This window comes from Amphimedon queenslandica, unplaced genomic scaffold, assembly GCF_000090795.2.
Source record: "Amphimedon queenslandica unplaced genomic scaffold, v1.1 AMPQUscaffold_13387, whole genome shotgun sequence".
Taxonomy (NCBI): Eukaryota; Metazoa; Porifera; class Demospongiae; order Haplosclerida; family Niphatidae; genus Amphimedon; species Amphimedon queenslandica.
Genome location: NW_003546377.1, coordinates 195,922 through 211,505, shown reverse-complemented (window position 1 = coordinate 211,505; position 15,584 = coordinate 195,922). Strand labels below are relative to the sequence as shown.

At 33.2% G+C, this 15,584-nt stretch overlaps 2 protein-coding genes and 1 long non-coding RNA gene across 6 annotated transcripts in view; 1 reads left to right on the top strand and 2 right to left on the bottom strand.

Annotated features, from left to right (window-relative positions):
* Window positions 1-8,584, bottom strand: part of LOC109582375 (ras guanine nucleotide exchange factor K-like) — a 10,900-nt gene extending 2,316 nt beyond the window's left edge. The window contains exons 1-15 of one of the 4 annotated variants that reach the window (XM_019997043.1): window positions 8,428-8,519; window positions 8,130-8,273; window positions 7,886-7,980; window positions 7,547-7,707; window positions 7,168-7,344; window positions 6,770-6,885; window positions 6,111-6,265; window positions 5,076-5,247; window positions 4,750-4,953; window positions 4,490-4,653; window positions 4,320-4,445; window positions 3,987-4,145; window positions 3,627-3,841; window positions 3,446-3,572; window positions 3,265-3,374 (exon numbers count right to left, since the gene is read on the bottom strand). In XM_019997043.1, coding sequence (XP_019852602.1) covers window positions 3,265-3,374; window positions 3,446-3,572; window positions 3,627-3,841; window positions 3,987-4,145; window positions 4,320-4,445; window positions 4,490-4,653; window positions 4,750-4,953; window positions 5,076-5,247; window positions 6,111-6,265; window positions 6,770-6,885; window positions 7,168-7,344; window positions 7,547-7,707; window positions 7,886-7,980; window positions 8,130-8,157 — 2,009 coding nt within the window. In that variant the 5' untranslated portion in view covers window positions 8,158-8,273; window positions 8,428-8,519. Of the gene's footprint in view, window positions 1-3,264; window positions 3,375-3,445; window positions 3,573-3,626; window positions 3,842-3,986; window positions 4,146-4,319; window positions 4,446-4,489; window positions 4,654-4,749; window positions 4,954-5,075; window positions 5,248-6,110; window positions 6,266-6,769; window positions 6,886-7,167; window positions 7,345-7,546; window positions 7,708-7,885; window positions 8,274-8,427 lie in introns of all 4 variants that reach the window. The other 3 variants (XM_019997042.1, XM_019997040.1, XM_019997041.1) reach the window with 3 other exon arrangements.
* Window positions 8,585-10,267: 1,683 nt separating this feature from the next.
* LOC109582366 (uncharacterized) lies at window positions 10,268-12,168 on the bottom strand. The gene is made up of 8 exons (XM_019997036.1): window positions 11,979-12,168; window positions 11,644-11,919; window positions 11,298-11,588; window positions 11,127-11,198; window positions 11,030-11,077; window positions 10,906-10,950; window positions 10,810-10,853; window positions 10,268-10,756 (listed from the first exon to the last, which is right to left on the bottom strand). Exons 1-8 carry the CDS (start codon window positions 12,001-12,003, stop codon window positions 10,742-10,744), a joined length of 816 nt encoding a protein of 271 aa, XP_019852595.1. The 5' UTR covers window positions 12,004-12,168; the 3' UTR covers window positions 10,268-10,741.
* A 52-nt stretch (window positions 12,169-12,220) lies between these two features.
* The window catches only part of LOC109582370 (uncharacterized), a 6,779-nt gene continuing 3,415 nt past the window's right edge, over window positions 12,221-15,584 (top strand). Inside the window, exons 1-4 of the long non-coding RNA XR_002185058.1 lie at window positions 12,221-12,322; window positions 12,893-13,005; window positions 13,197-13,301; window positions 14,683-14,776. This is a non-coding gene — a long non-coding RNA (uncharacterized LOC109582370). The remainder of the gene's footprint in view (window positions 12,323-12,892; window positions 13,006-13,196; window positions 13,302-14,682; window positions 14,777-15,584) is intronic.

Sequence of the window (15,584 nt, the reverse complement as noted above, 5' to 3'; positions counted from 1 at the left end):
ACAATAATTTTCTTTATTATTATTGTCATTGTTATGACTTTACAGCATTTATGAAAGACAGCATTGAAAAGATATGCTGAAGGAATGTACTATATTGATGACAAGTGAAATTAATACCATAGTCTTGACATGAATCCTTGCAAGAAACTCCATCTTCAATGCAATCCTGTAGCTATCTATTCCTGTTGTCAAGTTCATATTATTATTGCATTATTATAACATTAATTATTTTATTGCTTGTTTTTTTTAATAAAATTATTCATTACACACTCGATAAAAGAATAATAATGCAAGATTAATACCTTCTCATAACTGGAAACCTCCACTAAGCATTGCAATTGATTTCAAGCATAGCTGGCCTTAGCGAGGTAAAAGTTGCTTGCATTTCCCAGTTTTGAGATCTGAGCATGCACAACTACACCCAAATTTTCAATTTTTAAAAATACGACCCAATGGTTTAAATAATAATTAAATTAATTAATTAAAACAAAATAGTGATGAAAATCAGAGAGGCTCGGACACAGAGCTAAAAGATGATACTAAAATTAGAACCAAAAAAAAATTCTGGCAAGTCAGTAAATTTAAAGCAAAAGAGAGCAAGAGAGAGGGAGAAAAAGGAAGGAAAGAGAGTACATGTAGATAGTAGGTTTAAAAAGCAAGAGAATAAAAAATTAAAGAGTTAAGTAGGTGGTGACCATTCGATATTGTTACGACAATTAAATATGGTATAGGAGCCGGCAATCGCAGTACAGCTAAGTGGGAAGATAAATTGTTTAGAGATAGTTCTTTTTGGTATATGAGGCATGATGCTGTGAACAGCATTGATTGAGCAATGTGAGAATAACCTAGTGAGCCATTCTCCACCATCTCCATTTCAGGGTCAAAGCTAAGTGAAGAGAAGTCACTATAACCAGAGAAATATAGCTTTGTTTCTACTGTTTACATTCTCTAGCATTAGTCATATTTGTAGTACTGTTATACAATGTATCATCTATAATTACTATATCTGGGTGGGCAGTAGTACAGTTGTAGCTACTACTAAAAGGGACAGTAGCAGGAGGAGTATCTGATGTTCTCAGACTGTTGAAGTCAGCATAAACAGAGATTGAGTTATCTGAATTACATGTAGATCTTAATATTGAATATGATTTCCTGAGGACAGAGTCATATCGCCAGGTACATGTATATCGAAGCTGGATTAGACTAGTTGGACAATTGTTTAATATATGGCTAACATTACAATGAGGTGACTTACGGAGTTTGCAGGAGGGTGGTACAATACTTCCAGCGACAGAGGGTCATTGGTGTAGGTAGACTATCAATGCCTGCTTTAATAAAGAAGGACAACTGGCCTGCAGGAAAAGAGGTCATGATTCTAGTCCGTACATGTGACTCTGATTCTAATGAAATGATCATGAGAAGCTTCCTTTGGACAGAAAGGTTTCCAAATGTGAGTTCCAGGATTATATCTGAGAATCATATTGAGAATCAGCACTACAACAGCAGTTGGCTAGAGTTGCTGCCCGTAGTAAAGTTAGCAGAGATCAAGTTAAGATACTTTTACAACAAAAGGAGATGAAAATGCTCTAAGATTACAGAACTTAAATACAAAACATAACAAAGAGATAAGGACACTATTGTACACAAGTAACTAAGAATGGTCCTTATGGAGTAGACAAGGGAGTCCTCATGAGCTGGACAGAGCTGTCCAGCTCATTGTACGTTACACAAAAGAGGGCTTAAGGCCATAGGAACATGAGATCATACATTAATTAAAAGCATATGTTTACGTAAATACTAATTAACACAAAATATACAACCTACCAATTACATGTACACATATGTCATACATATTACAACAAATCATTCAGTGATTCCAACAAAGTTCTCAAGTCATTATTGGTACAGTGTGGATCATTGGTTGAGATAGAATTGACAACATTCACAGGAACACCTTCTCTATCAAGAAAGGCAGGATCAGAAATGATAGAATAGAGAGATGAAATGCTATGATCTTGAGAGAGAAAAGAAGAAGCCAAAAACTGAAGTTATGACTTCTGTTCAGTGTAGATGTGGGAGGTATGGGATCTTGAGAACCAGAGGTGACTTGTCTCTGGATCTTCATGATACCATTTGATGATGCCCTGTCTACGGCAAGCTGGAATTGTAGTGAGGGGGAAAGGTATAATTTGAAGATCCAGGTGTTGTACTCTCCACGAATCGGTTGAGACTCGATAGAGTCCAGAGCACGATAAATGCTTTGAGTCAATGGCAACGGGAGCCTTGGGAGGTAAGTTGGCCTGATACAGCAGTCATAACTAATAACATCACTTTTTCTTTTCTTGGAGAATGATTTTAAGGAACATGGATCACTGCTCATAGACTGTTGGAGTAGAATAGTATAAGAATTAGACTTCTAGCACCAGTCAAGATCGAATACTGTACAGCTCGTAAACTATTTTGACAGGGCTTGTTGATGATGATGATGACGATGAAGATGAAAAAAGCCAGGCTTGGTGGTTGAAATTCAAAACTGCCGTTTTCCCAAATTTTGAGTTTCCTCTTAAACAAGGTTTAGAGCCACGCTGGTGACACCATTGGAGTCCTCTGGTCAAGATGAGGTCCTCTAAAATGTCTGGTAAGCATAGCAGCTCGTTTTCCAGGTATAGCAAGGCAGCAAATGTCATGGCAGCCATTTTGAAGTGGGATGAATCCTACTTAGTATCCCTTCCGCGTTACTAATAGTACAGGGACTTCGGCCAAGCTTTGGAGTAATTTTAAAAATTATTGTAAAAATTCAATTTCGATTGGAATGAGCTCAAACTTTCTACACAACATAAGAACATGTACCGTATTTTACCAATTAAACACCTGGGCGTTTATTTCTTAGCAGTAAAAAAATTCATTGAAAAAATAAAAAGTGACTTAATTTCAGCGGGAATTGAACCCTCAACTCTGGGCAAGACTAACTAATAAGCACTTTGAAGCTATCTAAACAATGTGGCATTATTTTTGGTAGAAATATGCGTATCTATAGCTAGAATATGTTAATGACAGGCATTTATTTGGACCAGGTGTTTATATGGTAAAATACAGTATACATACTGTATCAGAAAAATTTAATTATAAAAATAGACAATTCTTAAAATTTCATTTTTGGCAAAATTTGGCCAAAGTCCCTGAACTACATGTATAGTACAGGAACTGTGGCCCAATATACATCGTAAATTTACATGTGTATTGTGTATGTGTATAAACTCGTACCGTGGTTCTCTCTGGAGCGATACTTCATAAAGAGTATCATCATCAAGAAATGCAAACTTGAGCAGTGACTCTTGAAGAGCAGGAACCTCCTCAAAATTATACGACTTATCCTTTAGTTAGACAGAAAAAATAATAAATAAATAATAATTATTATTATTATGTTATTATTATTATTAATTACTTGTCTTAATATGAGATCTCTTATCTGATGATAAATCAGACGAAACTTTGAGAAATTAATGAGATTATCTTTGTGAAAGTTTGGACTGCAGTTATCAAGAAATGCTAAATCAGACATGTATAGTTGACTAGAAAAATACAAAATCAATTATTATTATTATCATCATTATTATCATTTTTACAGGTATGGTATGCAGGAATTGCTTGCTTTCTTCAAATGTTCTCTCAATAATTTAAAATTGTCGTCAGGTCTTGCCATTTCTTGTAACTCATTGAGTCTTTTATGAAGAACCCTGTCCAATTTACCAAAGGTCTTTGTTAATCTGTTGATGGAGTGATGGGCGAGTCCATTGAGGAGGGCCATTAGTGTACAAAAGTTATTCATCAAATGCAAATGCTATAAAATAGAGAAAAAGGGGATACAGTTTGAATTTTTTAAATTTTTAAATCAGAATTTAAAATTTTAAAAATTAAAAACTAGACTGCTATTAACTTTTAAAGGATATTTAAAGGACATTGTCTTACGTTGCATATTGTCTTACGTTGCATATTTGAATGAATCCCTGTATCCTCTTTGCTCTCTGCTTGATGTCCTTCTGAAACAGTATGGTGCTTGCTACCCAGAGGGTAAGATTGTTCATCCGGTCAACTAGTTGCAATATGTTCTGAGCACGAGCTCGGTATTTGGGTTTCTGCCACGCCTAGTGTAACAACAACAATAATAATAATTGAGGATTTTTGGGGGTGTGTTTTAATTTTTGTTTTTTGGTATTTAAAAAAAAAAATAATAATAATAATAATAATAATAATAATATTAATAATAATAATAATAATAATAATAAGAAATAATGATAATGATGATAATAACACAATACCTGGTTGAGTAGTTCTGCTGGTTTTATTTTAGCAAAAAGGCTGAAGTCAATCAGTGTAAGTTGACGGGCAATCTCTTCCGGATCAAAATCAAACACACTCAATACTGAACCAGGATTAGCTGGTAACTGAATAAGATACAATGTAATTATAAAAACATTTATTTATTTACTTTAGCTGGTGGCATGGGGTCCCTGAACCTTCTTACATTTCTTTTCTGTATCAGACCCCTTATGGAGAGAATATTGGTCCTCAGTGGTCTACAAAATCTGGGATGATCCAGAACCAGAACTGAGCTTATGAAATGAAGAATATTATCCTGAAGTGTTACATTATCTGAAATAAAAGAGAGAGAGAGGGACATTAAATTATAATAATAATACATGTAATTATAAAGGTGTGTCAATTAAAATTATCTTAAAAATACAGTACATTTAAATTCCACTCCATATTCCACCCATAGTCTAAGGGCGTTGATGACACGGGCCTGTATAGTTTGTCTCATCTGTGAGAACTCTTCTAAGCTGGTTCCTGAAGGTCTCACAACATTATAACGCTCAACAAGTTTACGCAGTAGTTTATCAGGAGTAGCATAGGACTGATAGGTGAGAAGGAAAGCTTTGACAAACTCAATATCTGAAGAGAAAGAGAGTATGACATACTGATTTAAAACAATACTCTGTAACCCTCCTTCTCTCCCCCTCCCCCTCCCCTCTCCCTCCCTCTTTCTCCCCTTCCCCTTTCTCTCTTTACCTTACCATGATCAGTAACAGAGGTTATTCTCTCTACTAGTTTATTAAAAGTTGCTCCAACCACAACTAACTCATTTGTCTTCTTAAACCTGATGTTGTGCTCCGAGTCAGGACCTTCGTCCCAAATATTACAATCATCCTCAACTAAAGCAAAGGATTCTGTACTGCCTGCTTCACACTGTAAACAAAATAAAATAAATAAATTATAAATAAATAAACTAGGAGTAATGTAGAACATTGAAGGGGTGAGCCTAAACAAGCCATAGGTTAATTGAATGTTGTATGATTTACATGTATGAGTAAGTAAAGCAATGTACAGTGTACATGAGAAGTCCGTATCTTGCAGCGGTTGAAAAATGTAACTTTTCTTTATCACTTCATCACTAAAGAGTCTTTGCAGCAATTAAAAAAGATTGCACATCAGCTTTATTAACTTTTTTGCTGCTAGAAACAATCACTGTATGCACTGCAAGCAGCAGAAATTAGCAATGTCATTCAACTCATCAGTAATAGAGTCCTTTATGTCAAGGAAAAAAATTGTGTATCTGCTTTCTCGACCTTCCTTGCTGCTAGAAAAGTCTTTGAACAGCTGCTGAGTCCTATCTTGCTGACAGTTTGCTGCAATGAAATAAGCTCAGACTTGCTGGTAGTCGCCATTTCATTCACTGTGACCAAATGCTTTCAATGAAAATTAGGCTATTTACATCTAACTTTAATAATACTGTATAGAGGTTATATTTCACTAAAAATAAATTTCGTGAACTTCCCGTTTTCATTAAATACACAAAATTAAATTCCATAAAAGAGGTGTGGCACACTAGGAAAAATGGCTACAGAAGGTAAGATTCGTAAAAATTTATACCAAAAAATGGCAAATCTGAACAAATTCGGGAAATTTTATGCTAACAAAATAAAACCCCTATATGGTAGTTAGATGACCTGCCCATACAAACTCTCTTTTGCCTTAGTAGGGATTGCTCAGGCTCGCCCGAATAAAATCAAAAATAAAAATAATTCAAATTATAATAAAAGTTACACTACCTCCATAGATGCAAAAGCGGAGTCTTTCCTGGTCAGTAGGTCCTTCATTGGAAAAGCTGGTAGTATGTCACTGTCATCCATTACCACTAGAAGGATCCTCTCTTCCTCAAGAACCCCCTGATTGTGTAGTGACTTCTGAAGGTTCAGCATGAGACCTGGGAAGAGATGTAAAGGTAATACAGACATGATGTGTGTGTGTATTTAAATGATGATGTCATTGGACTATCACTACAGACTGTAAAACCACACAGTTAATACTATACTAAATACTATATACCACAGTACTATACCAAAGCTCTTTAGTATAGTGAGGACACTTTATGATGGTATTTTGTAATGTCCCAATTGGTACAAACCTACATGTACAGTGTATGCAAAAGCACCTCAAAAATGAGGACACCTCTGTACTAAGGACAGGTAGTGTGGGCCCAAATGGTGTCCTTAATTAAGTTTTACATACACGTACATGTATATGTACCTAAAGTCTACAACTGATAATTTAATTGTTATCATTATTTATTAATTTATTAAATACATGTACATGTTTTTGTAAATCAATTAGTAGCACACACACTTCTGACAACTTTTGAAACGTAAAAATAAACAATCCTTGACCACACCCACTCAATTAGTACATGCGTTTGGGGGATGGGGCTTACTGTTACCTTCGTATTTGAGACCATATTGATTGTGATAGCGACAGCCGTACCTCCTGCACAGAATCTCCTTCACAACCACAGAGGGTTGACTAAAATCAACACTAATGGTCGCAATACTACAGGTTTAAAAAAGAAAATATTATTATTATTATTATTCATTAAAATAGAATATTGTCTAGTTATAGCCCATAAATGCATACTTGTAATTTTACATGCGTAAAAATACAATTTATACAATTTAATTATAACCATTAAAATACAGCATTTACGACAAGAATTAACAAAAAAATATATTTCAATTACAAAAATGCTCAGTACATGTACATGTATAACTACAGATATTAGAAAGATTATTGTAATTTGTATTACAATAATTTTAATGAAGGTCTTGTGTGTACCTGTCAGCTTCAGTTTCCAAGGACACTATAATAGGCTTGTGAATCATGTGCAGTACAAGAGTGTCCTGGTAACCAGGGAAACTGTCGTCAAGGTAATCCCACATGGACATCCCACTCGGTAACTGCTGGTCATCATGGAGAAACAGCCCATAGAGTCTGGGGTCATATTCAAGAGAACTGGAACAAAAGAAGAAAAGCAAAGAGAAATGAAACACTATAATAATGTTTATATAATAATTAATTTATTACTATTATACATGTATTTAAGAGGCCAATCTAACTAAAAATGGGAGACTTAAGAAGACATGAGAGACCAAAAGTCTCCAAAACTCCCTTTAGATCTAACAGTGATAATAGGATTCTCCCATTACTGCCTTACTATGAGTTGCAGAGGAGATCTATCACGTCAGATACAAAACTGTCTTGAGAGACCAGTACTGGTGTGGCATACACCATGTGGTTGTCACCATCATGATCGTGGGGATATACTCTTAGCTCAAATTTCATTGGACAATACTTGGAATGAACCTCAATGACATCCTATAATAAAGGAATCAGCTGAAACTTGATACACAATAAGAACATGTACATGTATATGTATCAGGAAATATCTATATACATGTATGTTGAACATGTACATGTATATGTATCAGGAAATATATATATACATGTATGTACACATGTATATACATTGTATGCATATGTATTAGTGACATGCCTCCAAAGCTTGAGCCTGGTACTCGGTCAAGGTCTCAACGTCACCACTTGGAATATCAGTAATATAAGACTGAACTGCTTTCCTACTATGTACATCTACATGTATATCATGAAATATAGGAGAGGAAGGGAAGATAATTAAAACAGAATAAAAGGTAAAAATAAAGTCCATTTGCATTGACCTGAGCCCTCATTATCTTGCTATAACTTTTAACTTACCAGCTCTATTGTAAAAATTAACATACCAGTGCATTCCTCTCCTTTTTGCCGCATCTATTGTCATACTTAAGGAGTAACTTTATTGCTCCAAGTTGGTTGTATAACCCATGCAGAAAGTACAGCCATACATTTCACAATACTATTGCATTGTGTTAATTATTGGGTGGGACCTGTAATCACAGCTAGGTGAATGTAAATGAACTTTAGCTACATGTACATGTAGTCATGTACATGTATTTTACATGCTATGTACATGTATGCTAAATTGCTAATGATTATTAATAAAATCAATCCAACAATGACACACACAATATTCAATAATACCTGTAATCTCTTTCATAATCTTCTCTTTGTGCTCTCTTTTAGTATTCATTTCCAAATATGTTATTGTTATTTTTCTTGTAATTTCTCTATTATTCCTTTATCATCTACTAATGGCTGATAGTCTGGACTTTTCATTGCTTGGAGATGAAATTTACAGTCATCAATTTCAAAAGCCATTCCTCTTCTCACTTTTCCAGCAGCTTTAATTATATGTTAAAACAATTAGACAAACTACAAGTACGTACATACATTCTAACCTGAATCAGTATCACTAGAAAGTGATCTCAAATAATCAACCTTCATTCTTGATAATTTGTCAGTCAACTCTTTGTTTTCTTTTTGTATCTCTTTAAACTGACAGCTCAACATAATCAACTCTTCATGCAGTGGCTCTTCCAATTAATAAGTATTATAATTAATACAAACTAGTAATCTAAGGGCCTGCTGCTATGTTATTGGGTCAGGCTAAAAACACTCTGAGGCAATTTTTCTTTAATCACTTTTTAGTAAATTTTTCTTCTCTCTCTTGCTCCTTTTACTTTCTGTGTCTTTGTTCTAATGGTAATTCATTATCATCCTAATATTGATTTATGTTTTTCTCAGACAATGAATAATCCATTAACTACATGTATATAATATTACATGTAGTATGATTCAAGCTTTATTATCATAATGATTGATGTGCAATATGATGTATTGTACATGCTAGCTAACCTCATTTACTGCTGTCATTGGTATCATTGATATTTCTTGTTTCAGTTCAAATATTTCCTATAATAAAATGTACGTTAGCAAGACTAAAATACATTAATTAATTAATGATCTTACTCAGCTATGTTCCTAAATGTACACGTACCATTCAAGGTTAAACCTTCACAATCCATGACCAAACACAAAATTCCCAAATATCAAAATCATTGAAAAGTTTTGAGGTACACGTACATGCATTATTGTATATGCATTATAAAATGAACATGTACATGTCATGCACATGTATTCAAAGCATGGATTTTCATTTTCATTCTTTAAACAGTTTGGTAGTGTAACATGCATACAGCATGTATGTACATGTACATGTACCTTCTCTTTGCTACTGATAACATCTCTTAGCTTATATTCAGCTTCTTCAAGTATAACATAAGAAATACCCTGTATAACGAAAATTACATCATTTACATGTACCGTATTTCCTTAAATAAATGCCCAGGCATCTACATGTATATTTTAAAATGACATTTGGACCTTAACAAAATTAAAATAAACCTTGAACCAACAGCGGGACTTAAACCTGGGACCTCACGCAAGTGACTTCAGGGAGCTTAAGGAGGTATCTACATGTACAAGGCATCTATGATACTGTAAGGCTAGATTTGTGTATTTATAGTTCCATAATTTTATTGCTAACCCTACGTTTATTTGAGGATATATGGTATGTATTTTTATATTATACACATGTACATGTCTCGTACTATTAGTGGGGTAAAATTGCAAGGTTTTAATTTGGTGAATGCATGGTTATCAAAAAGCCAAATTTGCCTATATTTCACCTCAAAAAATTACAAGCTTTAAAGTACATGTACATCTATCCAACTACATTGTGATATTCACAAGTAAAATCAGCCAAGTACTTGTTAATGTAATTTTAACTGACCTCAGTATCTTGTAGCAAATCATTATTCTTTTCTTTCAGTTCCTATATATACACAACAGACATAACAATGTTCATAAAACAACATCAACTTTTTATGTACATGTATACAATTATACATGTACCTTTAATCTAACATCTTGTCTCCTCCATAATGTTAAGTTACCAATTGTCAGTTTCTTTAATCCTTGTCCCATTAGTATATGAATATTCTCTATCATCCTCAATACAGTAAACCCAACATCAGAGAAAGGAAAGGAGCAAGTGACAGATATTGAAGTGGAGGTTTCTATATACTTAATGATCAGTAGTTTACCAGATACCTTTGAAAGTATATCCTTAATATCCTCCAGCATATGTTCCTCAGGCTCCCAGTCAAAAATAAAAGTAACTGTTTCACTTTGAAGATGAAAAACAGAGTCGAATCTTTTTTCCAGACAAAGACTAACTCTGATTGATCTGTAGAATTCCTTTAACTCTGTCTTATATGTTTTAATGTGTTCCTCTGCCTCATCAATCTTCATTTCCTCCACTATACTATGGAGGAGTGTAACATTAGTCAGTGAACACTCATCTTTAACATGACAAAGGATACTTGAGATATCACAACACTGATCTACTTTTTTACTCAGACTGCTGTAGCAAGACAAGAATTCCTTGATGTCATCAAAGTCTAAATTTCTTTTTTAAATTTTGCAAACATTGTACAACATCCTTGTGTAAGAGATTCTTACTGAACTGAACTCTTCAATTAAATGCTTAGGAACGGGAACTTCAACTACACCAAAGTATTTTCCACTAATAGTGCAGCTAAAAAATCAAAACTATACCTTGAGATGAAGGTTGTGATGACAAACTATCAGTAATAGTACTACCTATACAAATAAAGGATAAAGGTAGGTTTAATATTGTACAAAATGATACTATATAAATGATCTACATGTAAATACATACTAGATTCAGACTGTATTGTATTGGTTTCATCAGCAGTACTTGTGCTATCTATTAATATTAATTAACATAATCATTATCAATTAATTATAATTATTACCGTCAGCAACAACATTATGATCTTTAACCATCACTGGTACTGCATCTGCTTCAGGAGTACAAAAATACTTCCCTATAAAATAAACAGCCATCATTAGTATAGGATACACAGTAAGATAATTTCTTAAGGTGGAAAACACTATAAGAATTGTGATTATTATGATATACTTACTAATATCATCCAGTATAGCTTGTCCTAGTGATACATTAGTGCTCATTGTACACAATACATTAGCAAATGTATGTAAACTGTTGGGATCAGTTTGAACAGCTTCTTTGACAGCAGTTAATAGAGCCTCACGTTGATTAGGAATAGAGGGACTAGCTGATACCACTCTACTAACTGCTTCTTGTGTTAACATACGTTCAGCATAAAGTAACCAAGCAATACTGACAGAATCACAAAGAGACTGAGACAGGACAGTATGACGATTATTAAAAATATTAATAAGAACATCATGTTCTATGATCAAAAATACAAACATTACTACAATTACATAGAGCTACGATTCACTCACTTAACTTCTCAGCTACAGCGGTTTCATTCATAGATCGTAGAGCATCTGACAGTGAGCCCAAGTTGGCTCCTCCTCTACTGTCAACATTATCAGCTCTACCTAACCATTGGGAGAGGCACTCTGTCATACACCTAGATACATCATGAGGATGATTCTTTTCTATGACGTCCAGTGTCCTCTTTAGTAGTCCTAGTCTCAGTCCAAGATCATACCATCTTGTTTCTGCAAAGCCACATCTCTTTAATAAATCAAGAACATCAACTAGATCATCAAGACCTACAAAACAGGACACTGAAGTGACTGACATAAAATGATGGCTGCCCATTAATATCTACCTAAACAAGATCGAATAGTGGCCATATTTCAATTCTAATAAGTGGACCCTTATTCTAGTAGTGAATCCTGTTCTAAGACCGGGACCTCAGGTCCTCAGCACTTGAAAATTCTCCGAAAATTCAACATGTTTCGACTTTCTACAATCGATATGTCAGTTGTCAGTTGGGGTTAAAAACTAAAAAGAGGCAGGGTCATAGTCATATTAATTAAATAATACTCAGAACGTGACTAGTCTCGTGGATCACTCTGAACATAATTGACTCGATGGTGGTGGGATCAATAATACAGAGCTGGATGAAAGAATTTAAAAGAAACCAATTCTTTATTGAAGTTAATTGACCAGGTCTTGATTAATAATTCACTGATAGATCTATAATTATGTGGATTAATAATTATGGTATATTGATTAGCGTTAGTTTATATTGTGTATTTTTTAATTGTTAGAGAGATTATTCAATTATTTCTAATACATAGATCTACATGTTTTTCACTATATAAAGATTTTGAACTGATTCTGATCAATTTTAGAATTTTTTACAAATTTTAAAGTTGCTCCAAAATTGGGTAAAAGACCCTTGGCCAAATTTTGCCAAACATGAAAGGTAGAAAATTCCCCATTTTTCTGAATATATATATACATGTACTTAAGTGATGTAGAAAGTTTGAGCTGATTTCAATCAAATTTGAATTTTTACGAAGATTGAAAGTAGCTAAAAAACTGGTCCAAAGACACTTCTTGATCTACTACATGTACATATATTTACATGTCACTATCAATTTTGTTCATGGCTCCATTACTCAAATTGATTATGCACATTGTAAATTATAATAATGTAATAATAATTATTGTACAATGTACATGTACAACGTAGTGATGGTCTATACACCGCCGTACCTGTATCTCTTTCTATAGGCTTACTGTTCTCTCTCTTTCTCAGTCAAAGCAGCCTTACTCAGCAATGGATCTTTCTATGCACAAGAATGTTAAAGATTGGATTGCATGTAATTATTTCATCTGCCATTTGGGTAAACTATAATTCTTTAATGTGGAGATTCTGGGCTTTGTTATAAAAATAGTGTTTAATCTTGTGATTCATTGCACATGGCATTACTACATGTACATAATAGCTATAGCACAATAAAGAATGCCGTTGTTGGCCATACAGCACTCTTTAATGTGTTATAATTATTTATTATTTATATTATTATTTATTTAGGATGGATATATCACATTCAGTTCATTTGTGTCTTATATTAGCTACAAGCATCACTTCTCTGCAGCTGACATGGTTTACTGTGTTTCTTCCTCTTTAGAAAAAATTGTAAGTTGAGATCACTTTTCTGACAGCAATAGATGCATGTTTACATTTGTACATGTACACATGTACATTGTACTTAGTAAGTGAGCTAGGTTAATGTTTTTTACTAAATTTTGGTGCTGGTTCTAGTCAGTGAGTTTTAAAGTTGCTCAAAAATTTAACAAAATAATATACTATTCAGGGTTTACTATTCAGGGTTATTTTCAAAAATTGCTAGGAGTCAATTTTGTATTAATTTTTTATAATATTTCTTATGTTTTTGTGCTGTATTCAAATTTTGAGCCAATTCTGATAAAAATTGGAAAATTTTAAGAATTTTTAAAGTTACAAAAATCAGGCCGAACTCACTGTCAGCCCTGTACTCTTGTTTAGTACAGTAACTTGACCAAATTTTGCCAAAAAAGACAAGGAGAGACATATCTCCACATTTATAATTTTTGATGCATATTATCAAAAAATTTTTTATAGTTATTTTGTATTCTTGATAATGTACATGTACACATAATACTCTTATGTTGTGTAGCAAATGTGAACTGATGCTGATCGAAATTGGAATTTTTACAAAATTTTAAAGTTACTTAAAAAATTAATTAAGAGGGAATTTTCTAAGAATTATTAATTATTAAACATACAGAAAAACTGAAATAATAATATTAAGAGCAGAATAATCTTAAGTTGTGAAAATAGAAATTTTTTGAATTTTTTATACATAATTTTACATGTACATGTTCTTTTGCTGTGTAGCAAGTTTGAGCTTATTTGGAGCAAAAATAGATTTTTTAAAATTTTTAAGTTGCTCTAAAATTAGCGCCAAAGTCCCCATACTATAGTATAGGTTAAATTTAGCCAAAAATGACTTGGAGAGAATTTTTGATTTAAAAAAATTTTGATGCATGCGTAGATATTTTAAGTTGTGTAGTACGTTTGAGTTGATTTTGATCCAAATTGATCTTTTTATGATTTTTTAAGTTTCCAAAAGCCATGCATGCTTTTTTGCTCCATAATATGCTATGTGGGAAACCTTAAGTTAGAATAATAAAAATAACAATTATTATTAATTATTGTAGGGAAAATTTTTTGAAGGAATACCTTATAGCAGGAAATTTTGGAGGGATTTAAATTTTGGCAAATTGCTAAAGTTTGGTGATTGGCAATTTATAATTTGGTGAATTAGTGGCCATGTGCCATTGAGCATGCACATAATGGCTCAAAATGGTGGATTTTTATTTTGGCGAATGGCTATCAAAACGCCAAATTCACCAAATTTAATTCCCTCCTAAATTTCCTGTTATACGGTAGAATTAGCAAACAGCAAGTAACTGTGTCTGGAGGATATCTTTACATTTCTCCCTCTCTCTCTTTCTTCTCTGCTAATATCAAAAAGGTTATAATACAAGAAGCTCACTCATTCAATTGAAAATATTGCGTAGGATCTACTCGCACTTTCATGTACTTCTAGAAACATGTATGCTGAAGAAGTAAGTAATTATTGTATTATGCACATGCAATGTACCATACATGTACATGTACACTGTACATTGTCTACATGCATTTATGTATAAATTTGACTATTTTGTTTGGATGCTTTGCTCTTTTGTACATGTCATTACTTCAACTTTCTGGTAATTACACATGTAACAATGTACATTGATACCCCTATGGCATATGCTACATGTACATGTACATGTATGTAGGCTGGCTCCAACAACAATTTTTTGTTTATGGTTGTCTTCATTTCTGCAATGTGGATGCACCAAAATTTTAATACCAATGGCCGGGTGCTAAATTTTATTTCTTGATATTGCTAACAAAGAATTTGTTATTAAGCATTGTAAATTTAATGAATAGTACCATTTCAAAACTACAAATACTGTATGTTTTGTGAGCATTTCAAAATATTGATTCTAAACAATGAGAACTGTAACGATGTATACTGTATAGTGGAAAATTTTTGTGGCCCAAAATTTTCAAGGATCTGTCCAAAAATCAATTTCGTGGCTTTAATTTTTGTGGTTTTCTACATGTACATTTCGGCCATCTTAAACCATATAGAATCGATTTTCGCGGATTTTATTTTCGTGGATTAAAAAAAAACGTGAAATCCATGAAAATTTTGGGCCACGAAAATTTTCCGCTATACGGTAGCCCTATTCTTCACAATTTGAAAGAAATTCTTGTATTGTTATTTTACTGCATGAATGTACATGCATGTACACATGTATGTGCTATTTTGAAGTTAATTTTGATGTAATTATTAAGCTATAGCTGTAACGCTACATGTTGTGT